Source organism: Taudactylus pleione, unplaced genomic scaffold, assembly GCF_031769625.1.
Source record: "Taudactylus pleione unplaced genomic scaffold, aTauple2 ptg000391l, whole genome shotgun sequence".
Taxonomy (NCBI): Eukaryota; Metazoa; Chordata; class Amphibia; order Anura; family Myobatrachidae; genus Taudactylus; species Taudactylus pleione.
Window position 1 is genome coordinate 2,302,843 of NW_028284792.1, and position 18,762 is coordinate 2,321,604.

An 18,762-nucleotide genomic window follows, 5' to 3' on the forward strand; every position below is an offset into this window, starting at 1 on the left:
ACATATCATTCTCTATTAAAATGCATACAACAGACCACATCCTGCAGGGGAGTCAAACATTTGGCATTGTGTTGGTTCTGTTAAGCTGTGTACACACCTATAGATATATCTGTCCAATTCGTGTGGTGGGACAGAAAATCTGGGAATGTATGGCGAGCAAATAACAATAGAAATTTGCTCCCAGATGCTGGAAAATGGACCAGATTATTTTTCCCACCAGACAGATTGGACAGATATCTGTAGGTAAAGCTGGCACTTCACTGGTGTAGGTCATACACAAAGAAAAGGGAAGGCATTTTCCCAAGCCCTAGTTTAGCAGGTGTATTAGTGTGTAACTACACATTTTGACAAAAGAGCATGTGTGCCACCATCCATAGGTGAAGCAGGGAGAGCGCGTGCCAAAGGCACGCACAAACAAAATTCAGGTGTGGTCTCACTCGGAAGGGGCGTAGCCACCTATTTTTTCACGTTACGCCACACAGTAGTGTCTTTTTCACATTACGTCACACAGTAGTGCCCCATAGTCACATTACATCACATGGTAGTATCCCTTCATCATACTACACTGCACTGTCACTTATTCATGTTACATCACACAGTAGTACCCTTTCTCACCTTTCGTCAGACAGTAGTGTCCCTTTTTTACATTACGTCAGTGTCCCTTTTTCACATTATGTCACGCACTAGTGTCCCTTATTCACATACACAAACATGAATATTTGCACATTACAAATATTATAAAATAGAAATATTATAAATAAACTTGGGAGGCCGGATCCTATAGTCACAATCACCTTCAGAGAATTGTACATGATTACCTCCATCTGGACTCTAGGAGCTTTTAAACATTTACTAATGAATTTTTCTTTTTAGGTCTCATCAATATATGAGAACTAGATTTCTTCTCTTTTGTAACCCTTTATTATTTATTTTTATGGGCATATTACATTATAGAAATATATAATTATATATATTTTTTCACATCCCTTGTTTTTATACAGATATACCAATTAATTATCACACCAATACAATATGTTAGCACTTATTGTAGCCACCCTATCATAAACAATATATTGTATACAATTAATATTAATACTACATGGATCTGCAGGTTTGAAATAGCAACATACTAAAAGGAATAGAGGCAGGGCCGGTGCAAGGCTTCTAGGCACCCCAGGCAAAATTTCTGCCTGCTGCCCTTATATATTATATATATATATATATATATATATATATATAGAATAGAAAGACAAACGGCACTCCTGGTACAGACAACTGATAGACAGCGTGTAGAGACTCTACACGCTGTCTATCAGTCGTCGTCTGTACCAGGAGTGCCGTTTGTCTTTCTATTCTACATGAATTGCTTACTCGGGCACTGGGCAAGTATTGCATAAATTAAGGGAGTGCCGGACCTCTGTTGTTTTATATATACACAGTGGTCGAAGTGATAATTTTGAAGTGGGGGTATGGAATATATAAGGTTGTACTTATGCGCCGGAAAAGGGGACGTGGTAACTCCGAAGGGGTGTGTCCTTAAGATGAGCCCCCTTTTCTTCAGTGTACTGTACCACACCATAGTACCCCTAATGCACATTATGCCACACAATAGTAGTGCCCCTTATAGCACATTATGACATGCAGTAGTTGTGCCCCTTATACATTATGCCACAGTAATGCTCCTTATAACACATTATGCCACACAGTGACGCCCTTTACAAGTGATGCCACACAGTAATGTCCTCTACAAATTATGCCACGCAGAATTAGTGCCTCTTACGCATTATGCCACACAGTAAAGCCCCCCTTACACGTAGCCTCTTACTACCCCATGTCCTACTAGCATCCTCTCATCTCCATATCAAGCAGTGGCCGCAGACCTCCCTCACATGTGTCAGCAGCAGCAGGTGTGGATTTGGTGCCAGGCCCAGCAGGCATCCATGGAGAAACAGCGGCACAGTTATTTTGAATCTAGCACTGTCCGCTAGCTCACAGACCGCTACATGCGCAGCAATCCAGTCTCCCTGTATAGTCAATAGTAGGTAAGTGAGCGGTAGCTCGGTAAGTAGTAAGGTAGGCAGTCAGAAGGTGGGCGGTAGGTAAGTAGACAATTGATAGTAAGGTTAATAGCAGGTTGGTAGTATATAGGCAGGATGTAGGTAAGTAGAGAGTAGACAGTTAAATAATAAGGTAGGTAGTAGGAAAGTAAGTAGTATGGAAGACAATAGGTAGTTAGGTTTATAGCAGGTAGGTAGTATGTAAGCAAGTGGTAGGTAAGTATGTATATAGTAGACTGTAGATAAGTAGTAAGGTAGGTAGTAATTAGGTGGGCAGTTGGTAAGTACACAGTAGGTAGTTACGTAGATGGCACATAGGTAGTATGTAGGCAGGAGGTAGGTAAGTAGAGAGTAGGCAGGTAGATAAGTATGTAGGTAGTAGGAAGGTGGACAGTTGGTAAGTAGATAGCAGGTAGGTAGTATGTAGGCAGGAGGTAGTTAGGTAAGTAGAGAGTAGGTAGATAGGTATGTAGGAAGGTGGGCAGCTGGTAAGTAGATGGCAGGTGGTAGGAAAGTAGAGAGGAGACAGGTAGATAGGTATGTAGGTAGTAGGCAGGGAAGCAGAAAATATGCAAGAGACAGGTAGTATCGATAGCAGGACCCCGGCTCCTCTGCCCTGAAACAGCAGGAGCCCCCGAGGGACTGGAGAGCAGGAGGCAGCAGCCGGGTGATAGATGCTGGTCTCGATCCTGGTGGCAACAGGGGGGAGTGGAGGAGCCAGTGAGCCGCTTGGATAGTGAGGGGAGGATACATTTTGGCTCAGTCTACAACTAGAAATCCAGGGGAAGGCCAACAAGCCGCTCCGAGGTAAGCAGCTGCTGCGCTGCACTTCTCCTCCTGCGCTCTGCTAGGGCTCCCAGGCTGACAGCTCCGCAAGCTCTAATTGGCTCGCAGACCTGTCATTCTGGAATCCCTGGCAAAATGCTGGAGAAGTGCAGAGCAGCTGAAGGACCTGGCAGAGTGTGTCCTGCAGTAGTAGGGACTTGGTCCGTCGGATCTCTGCACCAGGGAGGGAGTCAGCAGTGGGAGAAGGGGGGGTACACTGGTCCTGAAATCGAGCAGGCTGGGGTCGGTGCAGCAGAGTGGGCCAGCCTGCATTCAGCTCACAGGAGCTAATGGCTGAGTCCACCGCGCATAGAACTTGGCCGCGTCATGACGTGTTGACGCAGGTGCGTTATGACGCAGCCACACTTAACACCGGGCAGCGCAGGAGCCTCCAGCTGCATGTCCGACAGGCGCGTAATTACGTCATGACGCGGCCGCATCATGACATCATTACGCACTGATGCAGCCGCGGAAAAGGTAAACGCTGAACACTGCAGTGCCAGCCGGGTAAGCCTGCGATCAGCGGCAGCCACATCGGCCCATCGGCCCTTCTGGCATTTGCCAGAAGGGCCCGATGGCCAGTCCGGCCCTGGTCAGGGGTGTCGAAAGGGAAGGTGGGTACTAATTTCCCGAGCCCGGGCTTATTTAAGGGGCCCCATTCCAGCTGTCCAGGGAAGAATGCTCCCCCTCCTGGGCACATATATTTTTTTTTTATTTCTTTTATTCATCAGAGCAATAATACAGTCATTTAATCAACAAAAACAATAGTGGACAAAGAAAATAAAATATAGGCCCATTAAAGGCAATTCTATATCAATAGTATAATATAATTACATAATAATGTTTCCTCCACAAAACAAAATCAAAATATAACATATATTAATCGAGATAATCGAGACATGGCAGACACCCCCCCCCAAATTATCCAGCAAAAATAAACAATAGAAAAAAGATTCATATGGGAACAAGTTAAATTCTAACCTGTAACAGGTAAAAAGATAGGCGGATCGTCCTGTAAACATCTGTTTTCATACCAAGAAGTATTTCTGAAACATAAATGGATTTGGCGTCATAGGTCCAACGAAAAGGAGTCTATAAAACCTTCCCACAGTTGGAAAAAAGCAGCTGTCTTAGTCTCCTTATATAGTGTGGTCTCTAGCCAATCCATCTCAAAAGCAAAAAATAATTGGCCCAAAATAAAGGAACTGATGGGGGATCTGCATGGGTCCACATCTGCAATATGCATTTACGAGCTACCGCAGAGATAATCAATAGTAGTTTTTTACTATCTCTCCTACTCGAAACTAATGGTGGTAAAATACCCAAAATCGCCCATTCTGCTGATAATGGGAGAAAACTAACCAAACATCTAGATGCAAATCTATTAACTGATGACCAGAATCCACGTATAAGGGGGCATTCCCACATACAATGTACAAAGTTTGCCTCAGTGGCCCCACATTTAGCACAAACACTCGTATCAGACAATCCCATCAAGAACCTGTTGTGCCTGATATAGCGCCAGAGAATGGAATTGAGGCAAACTTTATTTTTCCAGTAATTCCGCCACTCGATAGGGTCGACAGTTCTCAGTGTCGACCAATGCCTGAACATAGGAGATACCCTTATCTGGCCATAACGAGAAAGGTATGGAGGCCTCCCCATTTTGAAATTCAGGATTTAATAGTAATGGAAGAAAAAGAGAATGATGGCAATTTAAGTTTCTTTGCTTTCTAGCAAAGTGCCAAACATGTCATGTTAACATCAATAGGGGATTATTAATGGCACATATTTTTATTTCTCTGGGGCGGGCATGACCACACCTCCAGGATTTGGCCCCGCCTCCCCCTACACCTGGGCCTGTCATTACTCTTTACTGCTGGAATAAACTTTACTGCTTTCTTTTTAGTCACATTTCCTAGGTACAGTATAATAGTTGATTAGAGAATACTGTTCCAATGGAGTATTTTCTTTTGCAGTCTGCACTATATGCATTAACACTTTGATTTGTCTTCTAGTGAAAACCTAATAGAACATGCTAGCTATCATTTTCAAGATTTAGACATGTTGACCAAGCAGGAGATTGAAAATGTGTGCCATCTCCTATCATCCATGCACCTCTCTCTCATCAAGCATGCCAAGTCAACCAAAGGAAAATATGGCAATATCACCAATGCAACCTTTAATTATTTTGTTCAGTGTTTCATAGCTCTAATGAAAGAACAATATGCTAAAATTATAGCTGAACACAATCTGGCAAAAGAAGCTCATGGTTGCATTGAAAAAAAGATTACATCACATGAAGAACTGACAGATGATCTTATGCATGAAAATATTGTGCTTGAACAACACAAAGAGGGTACATTGAAAATATTACAACAGATTGCTCAGGACAAGGCAGTGGTGGAACAGAAGATCCATGCTGTCTACCAGCAGTTACAGAAGATCAAGAAGTTTAGATCACTTCTTCCGGAATATCAAGTTGCACTAGAGAAAGCAGAGTACAAATGTTCTGCACTAATAGAAAATATTAAACAATTAGTGCAAAACATGGATATAACAGCTTTAGGTGAGTAACATTTAATTGGCCCACTTGATCACTGATGTTTTGCAATCATATTTATGAACATCTTCTTTACATTATATATATATATATATATATATATATTACACATACACGCACATCAGTAGCTGAAATTCATCGACAATTTATCGAGGTGTAAGGTGATAAAACGATGTCACAGAAACATGTTTGGGTTTAGTGCACTGCCTTTGATAACGTCAGGACAGACATTCAAGATACTTAGCAATCAGTCCGTCCAAGCACGTCCACCACAGATGACAATTTGTGCCAAATACGGCACTACCTTTGGGACCATCCTCCCTATAACCCTGACCTGGCACCAAGTGATTTCCATCTCTTTGGACCATAGAAGAATAACCTGGGTGGAAGGGGATTTGCAACTGACAGTGAAGTTCAGCAAGCCATCATGACCAGGCTTCAGACGCTTGACACTGATTTCTTCTGTATATTAGAGATTTTGTGCGGGTTCGGTGTAACTCGGATATGTTCGGATCTCAAAACGGCATCTTATTGGCTATCAGCTATAACGTGTTTTGGATAGCCAATAAAATAAATCCGAATTAATCCGAACTTGCAATAATTTTGGCGAAAAGAGCGAGTAAAACCGAACCTGCACATCTGTAATATATATATATATATATATATATACGTACATAAACACTTTAGTATATATTAAGTATGGTGACTGTCACCTTGTTGGCTAGAATACAAAGCCAACAGGGAGTGACCATAGACTTCAACAGGGATCTACAGTATGTAAAAATCTTGAATGCTCCAGAGTCAGAAATGAAATTAAACTTTGCATAGAGAAATCAGTAGCAGTAGACAATTCTTTCAAATGCATGAAACATGTTTTTATTATCATTACAGGAGAACTGCGTGCTATGCAAAAACCTGACGTAGACGTAGAAGAGCTGATGGCTTCTGTCATTATAATTCTAAAGTCTCCTAATACTGATCTGACGTGGGCAAAGGGAGCTAAGAGGCAGATGGCCAATATTGATCGTTTCCTGAATGAGCTGATGACTTTCCACCTTGCACAGGTGAGATACGGTATTTGTGACTTGTATAATGAATGAGAAATATGATGTTTGCACCTTGCAAGGGAGAATGTGTAACAGTTTGTAATTTGTAAACTTTAGTTGCCACAGTCCACGCTGGAACTTCTGGAAACAAACATAAGGAAAGTCCAATTTACACCTGAAAACATGGAAAAGAAGGCAGCTAGTAACATGGCAGCAGGGAGTCTTATGAGATGGCTTCAAGGTGCAGTGCAGTATTACAGAGTTTTATCTTCTAAGGTAAAATCGGAATACTTACGTTATTAGTAATCTAAGCTCATGACTGGTTCATTCATGGTTGATCTTATATAGAACATATACTTATTATTTGAAAGCTAACAGCACTGGTATACTTTATAACACAGCAACCAATAAGTTATGGTTGGCATACAATATACATGAATATGCATAGCTTACACCATGTAATTAAAGAGAACCAATGCACAACATTTATTCCCATTCCAATTAACACTGTATTACAGACCTACACTGCAAATGCGTCAGAAGCCTGTCTCTAATGGGGGGTATCCACTTAGCTATACAAACGACAGCACGATTGCAATGTCGCAATCGTGCTCTCGTTTGTATATCGCTAAGTGGATACCCCCCATTAGTTTATTATTATTCAATATATGCAATGTTCATACCAGTTCAGATCTTCAAAGAGATCCTTTGTAAAAATCGTTGTATGAAAGGAACCACTTGCTACTATAAGTGTTATGGAAATCACACTTAGCTAAATTTAATTTTTGTTGTAAAATGATACATCAAAGCTGTGTCTCATGATGTCGCACAGACAAAGTCATTTTAACATTGGCCACTACTTGAGGTCATAACAAAGTAAAATGCCTCCCAGCTACCCAATGATGTATTTAAAGAATTTTAAATTAATTCAACTTTATTAATTATCTTGCCAATATAAGAAGCTTCCACATATTTGTTTTTTTATGTTTGATATCTCCAACTGATTATAACATTATCTGCAAACTATTATTAGTTTATTTTGTACTGAATATCTTTTATACAAGTTCTGTTGGAAATAAGCATATACTTGTTGTTTCTGAGCTACTTATAAATATATATATTTTTGTATCATAACATAGAAAACAATCTTCAAAAATCATCTAGCTTTCCTCTGGAGCATGCACATTTAGAAAATCTAAGTGTGCGTCTCCTTGAAGTATCCTAAAATTCGCACAAAAGGAAGAAGTTGAGAGCTCCAGTTTAGAGGATTGTGCATTGCAAAATATATTTATTATAATACACCTGGCAATTGCCCTAAAATAGAAATTAAACATAGAGTTTGGAAACTGGTTATAGTGTTAGCTACAGATATATGCATTATTAGTAAGTATGAATAATAGTCAAGATACATGCGGATTAAACATGACAGCGGTTGTCTCATTTCTTCAGTGATAGCAACTTATATTTATATTATCTAGGTTAATCACATTGTGTTTGGGTTTGTCATTATAATGTTTCAATGTTTTATTGAATTGTAATTATTTTGTATCTATTATTTAGATATGCCAATGCAGGTAGACCGAAAGCCTCTCTGCAGAGCACATCTTGCTTTTTTTTTTTAATCTGTGCTTGCTCCAGAACTGAGTGCACGCCAATGCTGCAATGTGGAGTAGTACACATTTCAGCAGCCCCTACACTTTCTGCTGAGGAGGTCTAAATACTCTAGGTTTTGCTGGCGTTGTCACATAGGCAAAGCACACTGGGGGAATGTACACACAACTGTGGGTTTTTCAGACTTGGACATACACATAAATATGCCTGTTTTCAGGTGCTTCTTTTGCACTTAGAATAGAGTAGGCATAAGTGCGCTTTGATGATGAGTAGTAGCAAAACAGGCATCAGAGACGTAACTAGACGTTTTGGTGCCCTGTGGCAGAAAGAGGATTGGCGCTCCCCCATTTTTCAAATAGGGACATAACGCACCCAAAAAAGGGCCATGCTTCATGGGGAAGGGCCAGGGAAGAGATAGGGGAGGCCAGGAGATGCTGAGGATAAAATATGTAGTGCATATTTTAGTGTTTTTAAAGATTTCTGTTACATGTAGAAATTCACTTAACCATAGAAGTATAACTGGAGGGGGAAACCACATTGGAGCCAAAAAATATGTCAGTGCTTTACGTATAACACATTTGTTGCCTTTAGAAAGAGCCCTTTGGAACAAGCTTTGAAGGGTAGGGGGCATCATGAGTAAGGTGCATGAAAGTCATGAGGTTGTTTTTCTTGGGCTTCTTATAGTGGGCTATCAGAGGTCATAGGAGACGTTTCTGAGAAGTATGGTAATCATGACGTGGTTTTCGGTGGACTCTGTGACAACGTCTTCCTATGGTCTATTAATGAACTTTTCTAATTATTATTTATAATAAGTCTGTCCACTAATACAGTGATTGAGTAGTAGCAAAATAGGCATCAGAGCCGTAACTAGACTTTTTGGTGCCCTGTGGCAGAAAGAGCATTGGCGCTCTCCCATTTTTCAAATAGGGACATAACGCACCCAAAAAAGGGCCATGCTTCATGGGGAAGGGCCAGGGAAGAGATAGGAGAGGCCAGGAGATGCTGGGGATGAAATAAGAGGAAGCTACAAGTGAGAATGATAATAAACAGAAAATTGACAGGCCTGAACAGCGCCCCTTCTCCTGCGGTGCCCTGTGCCATGGCATAGGCTGCACTACCTTAGTTACGGCCCTGCCAGGCAAACACATAGGGGTGATCGCACCGCAGCATGCATATAAGCAAATATGACCATTATGTCTATGCATGCAGAATTGGGGTAACACATGCCCCATGTACTCCCACCTCTGCAACAGGCTCATAGTCTGTGAAACTACATTCAGAATAATTTGGCAAAAAGCATGAGGTACATTTAAGCTTAACTCTGCTTCTTATTGCTTAAAATACTTATAAGATATTAAAACTAAATGGTTTGCAAATCCTGTTTTAGGATATCTATTAGAAAGTAATCAGGTTCAAAGAACTAATACGCATTATCTAACGAGAAACACATTGCTTAATCTATCTCTGTTCTTTTATGTGTTCAAAGAAACCAATTTAAACTAATTTTTACCAAGGCCAAATGTCAATCATAAGAAGAGATATGTGTGAAATTTTAATTGCAAGATATTCAGTGCAAATGTAATGAGTTAAATAAGAGAGCTGAGAATTCCGGCGTACTCAGCTCATGCATAATGTTGACTTAAATTGGTTCTCTAGAGGTGAGGAGAATTGCATTTGTACAATTTACACACTGATAGCGCAAATGTACTGGGCCCTGTAGGTTAAGGTTATAAATCAGAATCATTTAAACATCCTTTGAGTGATTGCTGAAGAGTATAATGCTTCTGGAATCTGGCTAGAGATGAAAGTGATTATTCCAGCTAGATTATTGAAATGCTACTCAATATTCATAAATCAGTAATCATTAATTCCTCAAATAGTTCATGTCAGCTATTTAAATAAATCTCCTGCCAGTTAATTGAGATTGAAAAAGACTGTGTTTACTTACTCTGAATTGAAACTAATGAAATGTTGTGTGACATCAGCATGTAAACAAGAATGACCTGCAGGATTGGTTGTGTAATGTCACCAATGTCAGACTGAAATGTATTAGCATGGGGTCATATTACTTTTGTCTTTGCCCATTGTTGCAAACCGGGAGATTTGTGTATTACATTCCTCTGCTTTATGGTAATGCTGTGAGCTGCAGAAAGTATTGTCAGTTTGTGATCAGTGTGTGTAGTATCATTGTACATTTCATGGGCACTCTCTTCCGTTTTCAAGTAACCAGCAAGAGTAACATTTCCTAGATGAGATCACAGTATGAAACCTTCCAACTAGCTCTCTGATCTCATGATATGGATGATAGTGATCTCTACCAGTGAGGCAATTGTAATGGAGACTTATGGGGGTACACACTGGCCAATATATCTTTTGTGCGTCGACCAGTGTGTACAGGCGATATGTCGGTGAACGACATTGTTCACAGACATATCGCCTTGGCTGTGCTGCACAGCTGATGCTCATACACTTGCAGTGGAGGCCGCGGGGAGGGGGGCGTGACACCGCCCCCTCCTAGCGGGACACGCGGACAGAAGACAGATGACGGTTATTCAGTGTGTATTAACAACCACCATCTGCAAATATATCTGTTAAATGTGTACACAGTAGCGGCTCCAGGCACGGGCAAGCCGGTCCGTCGCCCTGAGCGCCACTGTATCCGGAGGGCGCAGGAAACTCCCACCCACCCTCACTGCGGTAGAGGGATAATGTAAGCTTAGGGGGAGGGAGCGGAGGAGGGAAGGGGTGGCAACTCAATATGGCGCAGGGCGCAGCACAGCCTAGCGCCAGCCCTGTGTGTACACACAAGGACGACAGATCAATCAGCAGACCAATCCGCCGTCCGAGATGCTGATTGGTAAGCTATACACGCTTACTAATCGGCCGTTTGATGTGTCTGGGCTGACATCAAGGCATTTAAATTTGCCCCCCTCCCTAGTTGAGATGTCAGTGTCAGCGGTCCTTGCAGCAAATGTGCAGTCTCTCGGCGGGTCGCTCGTACACACAGCCAGATGCATTGATATATCTTTTAGATATATCAGCATCGGTGGTGTGCAAGGGATGACCTGATATGTCTGTGAACAATGTCGCTCACAGACATATCGGGTGTATACACCCACCGATGCACTCACTATATGTCATTTGTGGGTACTCAGCATTAGTGAGCCACTAATATATAAACCACAAAACTGTAAGACTTGCAATATGTTTTTATGTGTACAAGCGATCCCACTTGCTTGCCTAGCACATTCGTACCTCTTTGTCTGTCTGGTATTACCCAGACGTGTTTTATTACTGTTTTGTTCCTAATTGTGCAATGGAATAGGCTGACGCTATATAAGTCAATTTTAATACATAAAATACATAAATTACCTCCCCTGGAATCTGTGCCCGGCTGTGTTTTTTGTGGATGCTCATGAAGAAGACACATTGGTAGAAACCTTAAAATATCACATCCAAGTTCAACCAACCTCCAATTGAGGAGCATCCCTTTCATTCATTGTGTCTTTTATGCTTTTCTCTTAAACTACTACTCAGATTTGCATTATTCACATCCTAAATTAGTTATGTTTTAGCGTTTTTAAAGATTTCTGTTACATGTAGAAATTCACTTAACCATAGAAGTACAACTGGAGGGGGAAACCACATTGGAGCCAAAAAATATGTCAGTGCTTTACGTATAACACATTTGTTGCCTTTAGAAAGAGCCCTTTGGAACAAGGTTTGAAGGGTAGGGGGCATCATGGGTAAGGTGCATGAAAGTCATGAGGTTGTTTTCCTTGGGCTTCTTATAGTGGGCTATCAGAGATCATAGGAGATGTTTCTGAGAAGTATGGTAATCATGACGTGGTTTTCGGTGGACTCTGTGACAACGTCTTCCTATGGTCTATTAATGAACTTTTCTAATTATTATTAATAATAAGTCTGTCCACTAATACAGTGATTGTGGTATATTCACTGTTCACCTATTATAGCACTTTTACTGAGATTGTTTTGTTCTGTAGGTAAAGCCTTTAAAGCACAAAGTGTCAGAAATGACCTTAGCTTTAGAGGAAGCTGAACAAAAAATGACAAGTTTACAGCAGAGAAAACAAGCACTGGTTTTAAGATTGTCTGACCTGGGAAAAGGCTTTGAGGAAGCAACCATGCATAAAAACAAACAACAACAAAAGACTATTGAAATAGCCCAAAAGTTAGATCAAGCAGCAAAGATAGCACAGGTATGTATACCTTTCTATGAGATCGTTTCATGTTTGCAGGATGATATTCTATTATATACTGCATAGACCTGGTAATATAACACGTACATAATTACACTTGTCACTTAGGATATTCATAAACTATCTTGGCATCTTTCTAAAGAAACATTTCTTGTTTATTGAGCTCACAAAATGTTCCTGGCTATTCCACTAATAAACCATTAGTACTTTTATGTCTTTTATGAAATGTAATAAGTGTCACAGCAGCACAGTACTTGCCTTGCAGTTATTCAGTGTATAAATATATAGACAGCTAAAGGACCAGACAGAAATGGTTTCCAGTAACAAATCCCATGCAGGGACTGGGTGCTCTTAGTAACTGCAGGAATTAAGAATCAGGGATTCCAGCTTTTCCTTCTTATTACTTGCATATAAATTAAAATTATACAGGCTCTGTGATTGATTTGTCTTCAGCCAACCTGGATTTAATTAGCCACAGAATCTATGTAATTCAAATGTATCAATAATTAAAAGGGTATAGGAAGGGTTAATTTTTGTGGTCATTACTGAGCCCTAATATGAGGTAAAGCGTGATATGTCTGTAATGGGGTGGTTGGAACAGGGTTGTATTTTGCAGATTATGATGAATGTAAATGTTTTGCACTGTTAAATCTCAGTAGTACAAGTTCCGAGGATGATTTGTAAGATGATACCCAAGAAACATATTTCCTTGCTCTCCTGGGCATATTTAGTACACATTTCTGTAAACTGCATAAAAAAGCATGATGTACAGTAGGATCTGGTTTGCTGCAAACAGTTCTGTAAGCTCTAGATGAGTGATGGTCATGGGCTACTGAAACAAGTATCGGTGTCTGTACACATCAGGCCCTTTAGACAACCCTCATAAAGTTCAACCCAATGAAGGGACACATAAACTGACATTTAACCGTCTTTATTATTTTTAATCTGTTTGTAGCTTCTTGAAGGGGAGAAGAAGAAATACGCTACTATTGTAGACGTCCTTCCAGACAGGCTGCTTGGAATCCCTGGAAGTACAGCGATGGCAGCGGGATTAGTGTCGTACCTCGGGGCTTATGAGCACAACTTTCGACAGCTAATGTTAACAGTTGAATGGCCTAAGGCTGTGAAAGAGAGAGGTTTCCCATTGATGATAGACTCAAATGACCCAAACAAAGGTAATAAACATCTGTATACAACTCTGTATGTGTGCAAAAATATATATTTCCTTTGTTTGATATAAGAGACTGTCACCTATAGGATAACTTTTTTAGTCTAGTGTTCGTAGTTCATTACATACTACCTTTTTTGTTATCGTAGTCTACACTTGCAAATAATAATCCTAATTTCTTACAGACATGCAATGATATTTATTGAGCATATTTCATAACTGGAGATGCATCTCTTATAGCAGGGGGTCAATGTACTAAGCCTCGGAGAGAGATAAAAGGGTCTATGTACTAAGCCTGGCTGTGTTTGAAAACTGACCGTTAGGAGCTGAGTGGTTGGTACTTTATCTCTCTCCAAGGCTTAGTAAATAGACACCATAGTGAGAGATAAAGTGGACAGTACCAACCAATCAGCTCCTAACTGCCATGTTACAGGCTGTGTTTGAAAAAAATGACAGTTAGGAGCTGATTGGTTGGAACTTTGGGGGTCATTCAGACCCGCTCGCGAGCAAATTTCGCTCGCTAGCGGGTCGATGTTGTGATACTGCACATGCGCACGACGGAGGGAGCTCCGTCGTGCGCATGCGCGAGACCCGTCGAGCAACGAGAAATACGTCGCTCGGGGTCTCGCACCAAAGGGGGCGTGCTGTCGATGGTGACTGACAGCACGCCCCCTTTGGTGGGCGTGCCGGGGGCGTGGTGGCCAGACAGAGGCGTTCCCATGGGAACGCCTACCGTCTGAGTCCGGCCCCACTGACATCAGTAATGATGTCAGTGGGAGTGACTTTGGCTCTGATAGAGCCAAAATCACTCCAGGGCTTGCGGCAGCGAGACCCTACCGCAGGGTCTTGTCGCAAGCCTGATGGTGCGATGGTCTTTGACCATCGCGACCATCATCATGGACGCTCGCTATAGCTGTGGGTGGTAACCCACAGCTATGCGAGCGTCCATGAGGACTCTCCAAAAAAAGGTAGGAGGGCCCTAATTCAGAGCGAGCGCTCTGGTCAGAGCGTTCAGCTCTGAATCAGGCCCTTTATCTCTGTACACGTTCTCTCTCTCTAAGGCTTAGTACATAGACCCCTATATCTTCCGTATATAAATTCCTTCTATATGCACTAAGGCCAACTGCTGTAAAACATTTAGATGTACAGGAATGACTACAACTTCAACTAAAACAATAACATTTCATAAAAAAAATCATTAACTAGACAAAAACAGTATTTATTGTAATAATGGAATATGTATCATATATCCAGTCATATAGTAGTACACACATGGTTGACGGCCACATTCATAATGTCGAAATTAAAATGTCAATATGGTTCAACATGTCGAAAAGCACCATGTCGATATCCGCAGAATGTGAACATGTTCACAATGTCAACATCTGAAATGCTGCTTTGTGAAATGTCACTTTCTCAGAATGCAGACGGTTAGGGTTTGGCACCACTGGGAGATTTAGGCTGCAAGGGGGGTTTTGGGTTTAGGCTTCAGGGGGACAGGGTGGGGGGGGGGGTTAGAATTAGGCATAAGGGGAAGGTTAGGGATGGGGATAAGGGTTAGGGGCATAATACTCACCTGTCAGACGTATCCACTGGAATTGCTACTCACATGGCCGCTGGGACCTGGTAGATGATACTGGAGATGCCAGAACCAGGTAAGTGATCTCTGGGCCACCAGGGACTTTAGGTCAGCATTCTATCATGTTGACATGTCATCCGTCTAGATTTGATGAATGTGCACGTTGATATGAACCTAACATGCCACACCCATTAGTAGGAATTGCACAGGAACATGTCAATGTATCCCTTGGTTCCTAAATGCTTCTTGCAGACTATATACATAGCACAGTGTCTTATAAAAAACAGTACAGATAGGATAAGCATTTGTTCCAGCTTTTCAATCTTCAGCTCTGGCAGGGAGGTTAAAGTCACTGAATCTACCTTGTCCCCCCATAAAAAAATATTGAAAACTGGTATTGGCAGCGCAAAGAGATTCTTCTAGCCAAGTCCCATTCAGCACAGACAATTCCCCAATTGAACTGATACACCAGCATAGGGCATAGATTAATTAGCTTCTAAATCTGTGAACCTTGGGGAGAGCTCTCCAATCTGCCAGCTGGCTTCTGGTGAGGATGAGACTCCATGCTTTCAAAGAAATAAATAAATAATTAAACTCCTCCATAATAATGTAATAATGATATTAGACCAAATGGAGCATTTGGAGGGTACATTTTTGTTAATATTAAACATCATAATTATCTTAATGATACTGGCAAGCAGTACTATATGACATGCAGTAGCTGCACCTGAAAATATCAGAAATTAAACACCACTTTAATAGAAATAATCTGGATATTTGGAGGTATACCTAAAAATATCACCATCCTACAATAGAGCCTGACATGAGCTTCCACTCCCTGCTCTTTCCACTATAGAGCTATTAGTGAACTGGGCTGTTTTGGACCAAAGCAAAACATCTTGTAGCTGAGTCACTGAGAGATGTATATTTATCTGCCCCCAATACTTTGTTATCCGACTAACCATGAATTTTGGTATCAAATACCATATTACCGTTGCAATTCAACATTGCTCCGGTGCGGGGACAGCTACTCCAAAGAGCAGAAGCCATATCGCTGACAGTCACTAATTAGCGGCGTAACTTTACACTGCCAGTTCTGACCCTGCAGTGTTAATGTGTATGCGTGACTTCAGTTCACACATGTGCACGTCACCTGCAGATAGATCTGTACACGGATGGCGGTAACTGAACTGGTTGCTCTTCACAGCCTTCCCAAAAGAAGGAGTGGGGCCCAGGAACCGATGCCACCTGAAAAGTTTGATTGAGGCTCCCCATACTAGGGGACTGTGGACAGTAACTGCGGACAGTTATATCTCCTGCATGACATGTGTAATGAATAACCCAGATTCTTAGATTTCACAAATGTGAGTGAAAATGACAATTTTCTCTTTAAGGGGCCATCATCCCTTGAGGTAAATGAAAATAATTTCCAGAACTTGGGGTTCCAGAAATTACTTTTTTCTGGACAACCATTTTGTCACAAGCACTAAAGTCATTTTAAACTCAGGTGATGGATTTCATCTCATTAGGCAGTGGCAAACCAATGCAGTGCATGCCAACCGTGTATTCAGTTGAAATAGTGGACCCCTGAAGACTCTGAGCCTTGATCTACAGATACTATGTTTTGTCTGAAATTGTGTTTATATTAAGCTCTAATGCATACTAGATTCGATATTAGGCTTACTGTGTTGTTTTGATAACTATTTTCAGCTGCCTAATTGACAGATAAAAAGAACTTTTAATTTTTCTGCCCCAATTCCCTGCCCTTTTAAGCTTACAGTGTTCTCCTTACCAATATGGGAGGTTTGCAATAAATATAATGCCTGATATATTACACATTTGGCTCCCTAGGTTTGCTGCAAATGCTCACCAATATTATAGCAGCTATATTTCTAAAAGACAGCACACATCAATCCTCTATATGGTACTAAATATTCTGTGGCTTATGCAGCTTTTAAAAAGGAAGCAATGATCCCCCCAAAGACATATAAAAAGATACTAAAATAAAATAAAGTAGCGTTTTATTCTCACAGACAATCTAACATGGATAATAGCAATTATAATTAATAGCCCATGTAATAATTAAAAACTGTGAATCACTGTAAATAAATCCAATCTAACTAACTTATTGTCCTCTTAGAAACACATAGTTATGAAATAATTAAATATAATAATAATAATAATAATAATAATAATAATAATAATAACAATAAAAATAATAATAATAATAATAATAATAATAAGAAAAAGTAAATAAATAAGACATAAATGAGATGCTGATTGTCATCCAAAAAATGTACAAGATCTCCCACCACAGAATTGTATGATAAAGCTATGAACTTGAATAACCATGAACAAATGTAACATAAAAAGTTGACACCTCTAGGTGTAGCGAGTTAGTTCTGCACCTCTCTAGCACATGAACATCCAAATACTTTCCAAGTTCCCTTAGAGATGAATAACATGTAGGCACAGGGGGCTGAAGCCCATCACTGTAGGTGTACATAGAATAGTGCTCTAACGCTTTTATTGAATACCTGGAAACGGAAAATGTATTGATAGCTGCATTGCAAGTCCATGAGGGTTCAGAGCTTAAATGGGTCTGATAGATGCTAGTACAGTATATTGGATAACTGAGGTCAAAATTTTGACCATAGGACGTTATTTGAATATCTCAGGAAACCAGCAGCATTAAAACTTACGTGTTTCTTTACAAGCGTAAAATTTATTCAGAGGGAAGTTAATTTTCTTATTTCCCTCTGCGCGCTAATATTATTAGACAAAATACAGTGGGCAGCACAGATGGTGTAATGGTTAGCATTTCTGCCTCACAGCACTGAGGTTGTGGGTTCGATTCCCACCACGGCCGTAACTGTGTGGAGTTTGTATATTCTCCCTGTGCTTACGTGGGTTTGCTCCGGGTACTCCGGTTTCCTCCCACACTCCAAAAATATACTGGTAGGTCAATTGGCACCCAACAAAAATGAACCCTAGTGTGTGCATGTGCATGTGGTAGGGAACATAGATTGTAAGCTCCACTGGGGCAGGGACTGATGTGAATGACCAACTATTCTCTGTAAAGTGCTGCAGAATATGTGTGCGCTATATAAATAACTGGTAATAATACATAATACAGTATATGATACACTTAAAACTGTTGCATCAAACATATAATATCCATACCATTCATATGTATCTGTATATCAGAGGTTTGTTGCATCAGCTGAGTGTGCTAGAAGCTCCAAAGCAGAGAGTGACACTTTAGGCAAGAAAGACGAATGGTTGTGACAGGTGCAGGGTGCTAGAGTGAATATACACATATATATATATATATATATATATATATATATACATATACCAAGGCCAACAGAGAGAAGTGTTGAAGAGAGGAAGGGGGAATTGCTGGTCTAAAACCGATGGTTGGGATAAAGGTACCTAGTGGCAGAGATAAATCACTCTCCGTACAACATGGCTGCCTACCATAAAGTTAAAGAGTGAAATGTAAATTCTGCTGTGGTTGTTTAGGGACAGAAAGTGTATTTCCTTTTATCACCCAGACAAATAATATTTGATTTAACAATGGTCCCCTCAACTTTTTTCAAGACCCTGCTACTAAACAGTCATTTAAACCAAGTCATTGTTGCTTCAAGACAATCCATTACCGAATCCTGGGGTAAACCTGCTGCATCCGTT

The 18,762-nt window shown here is 40.7% G+C and overlaps 1 protein-coding gene across 1 annotated transcript in view; it reads left to right on the forward strand.

Annotated features, from left to right (window-relative positions):
- LOC148507539 (uncharacterized) overlaps positions 1-18,762 on the forward strand; it is a 662,982-nt gene that overhangs the window by 338,488 nt on the left and 305,732 nt on the right. Inside the window, exons 67-71 of the mRNA XM_088445856.1 lie at positions 4,901-5,451; positions 6,337-6,509; positions 6,609-6,767; positions 12,107-12,322; positions 13,278-13,497. Of these exons, the coding sequence (XP_088301982.1) occupies positions 4,901-5,451; positions 6,337-6,509; positions 6,609-6,767; positions 12,107-12,322; positions 13,278-13,497 (1,319 nt within the window). The remainder of the gene's footprint in view (positions 1-4,900; positions 5,452-6,336; positions 6,510-6,608; positions 6,768-12,106; positions 12,323-13,277; positions 13,498-18,762) is intronic.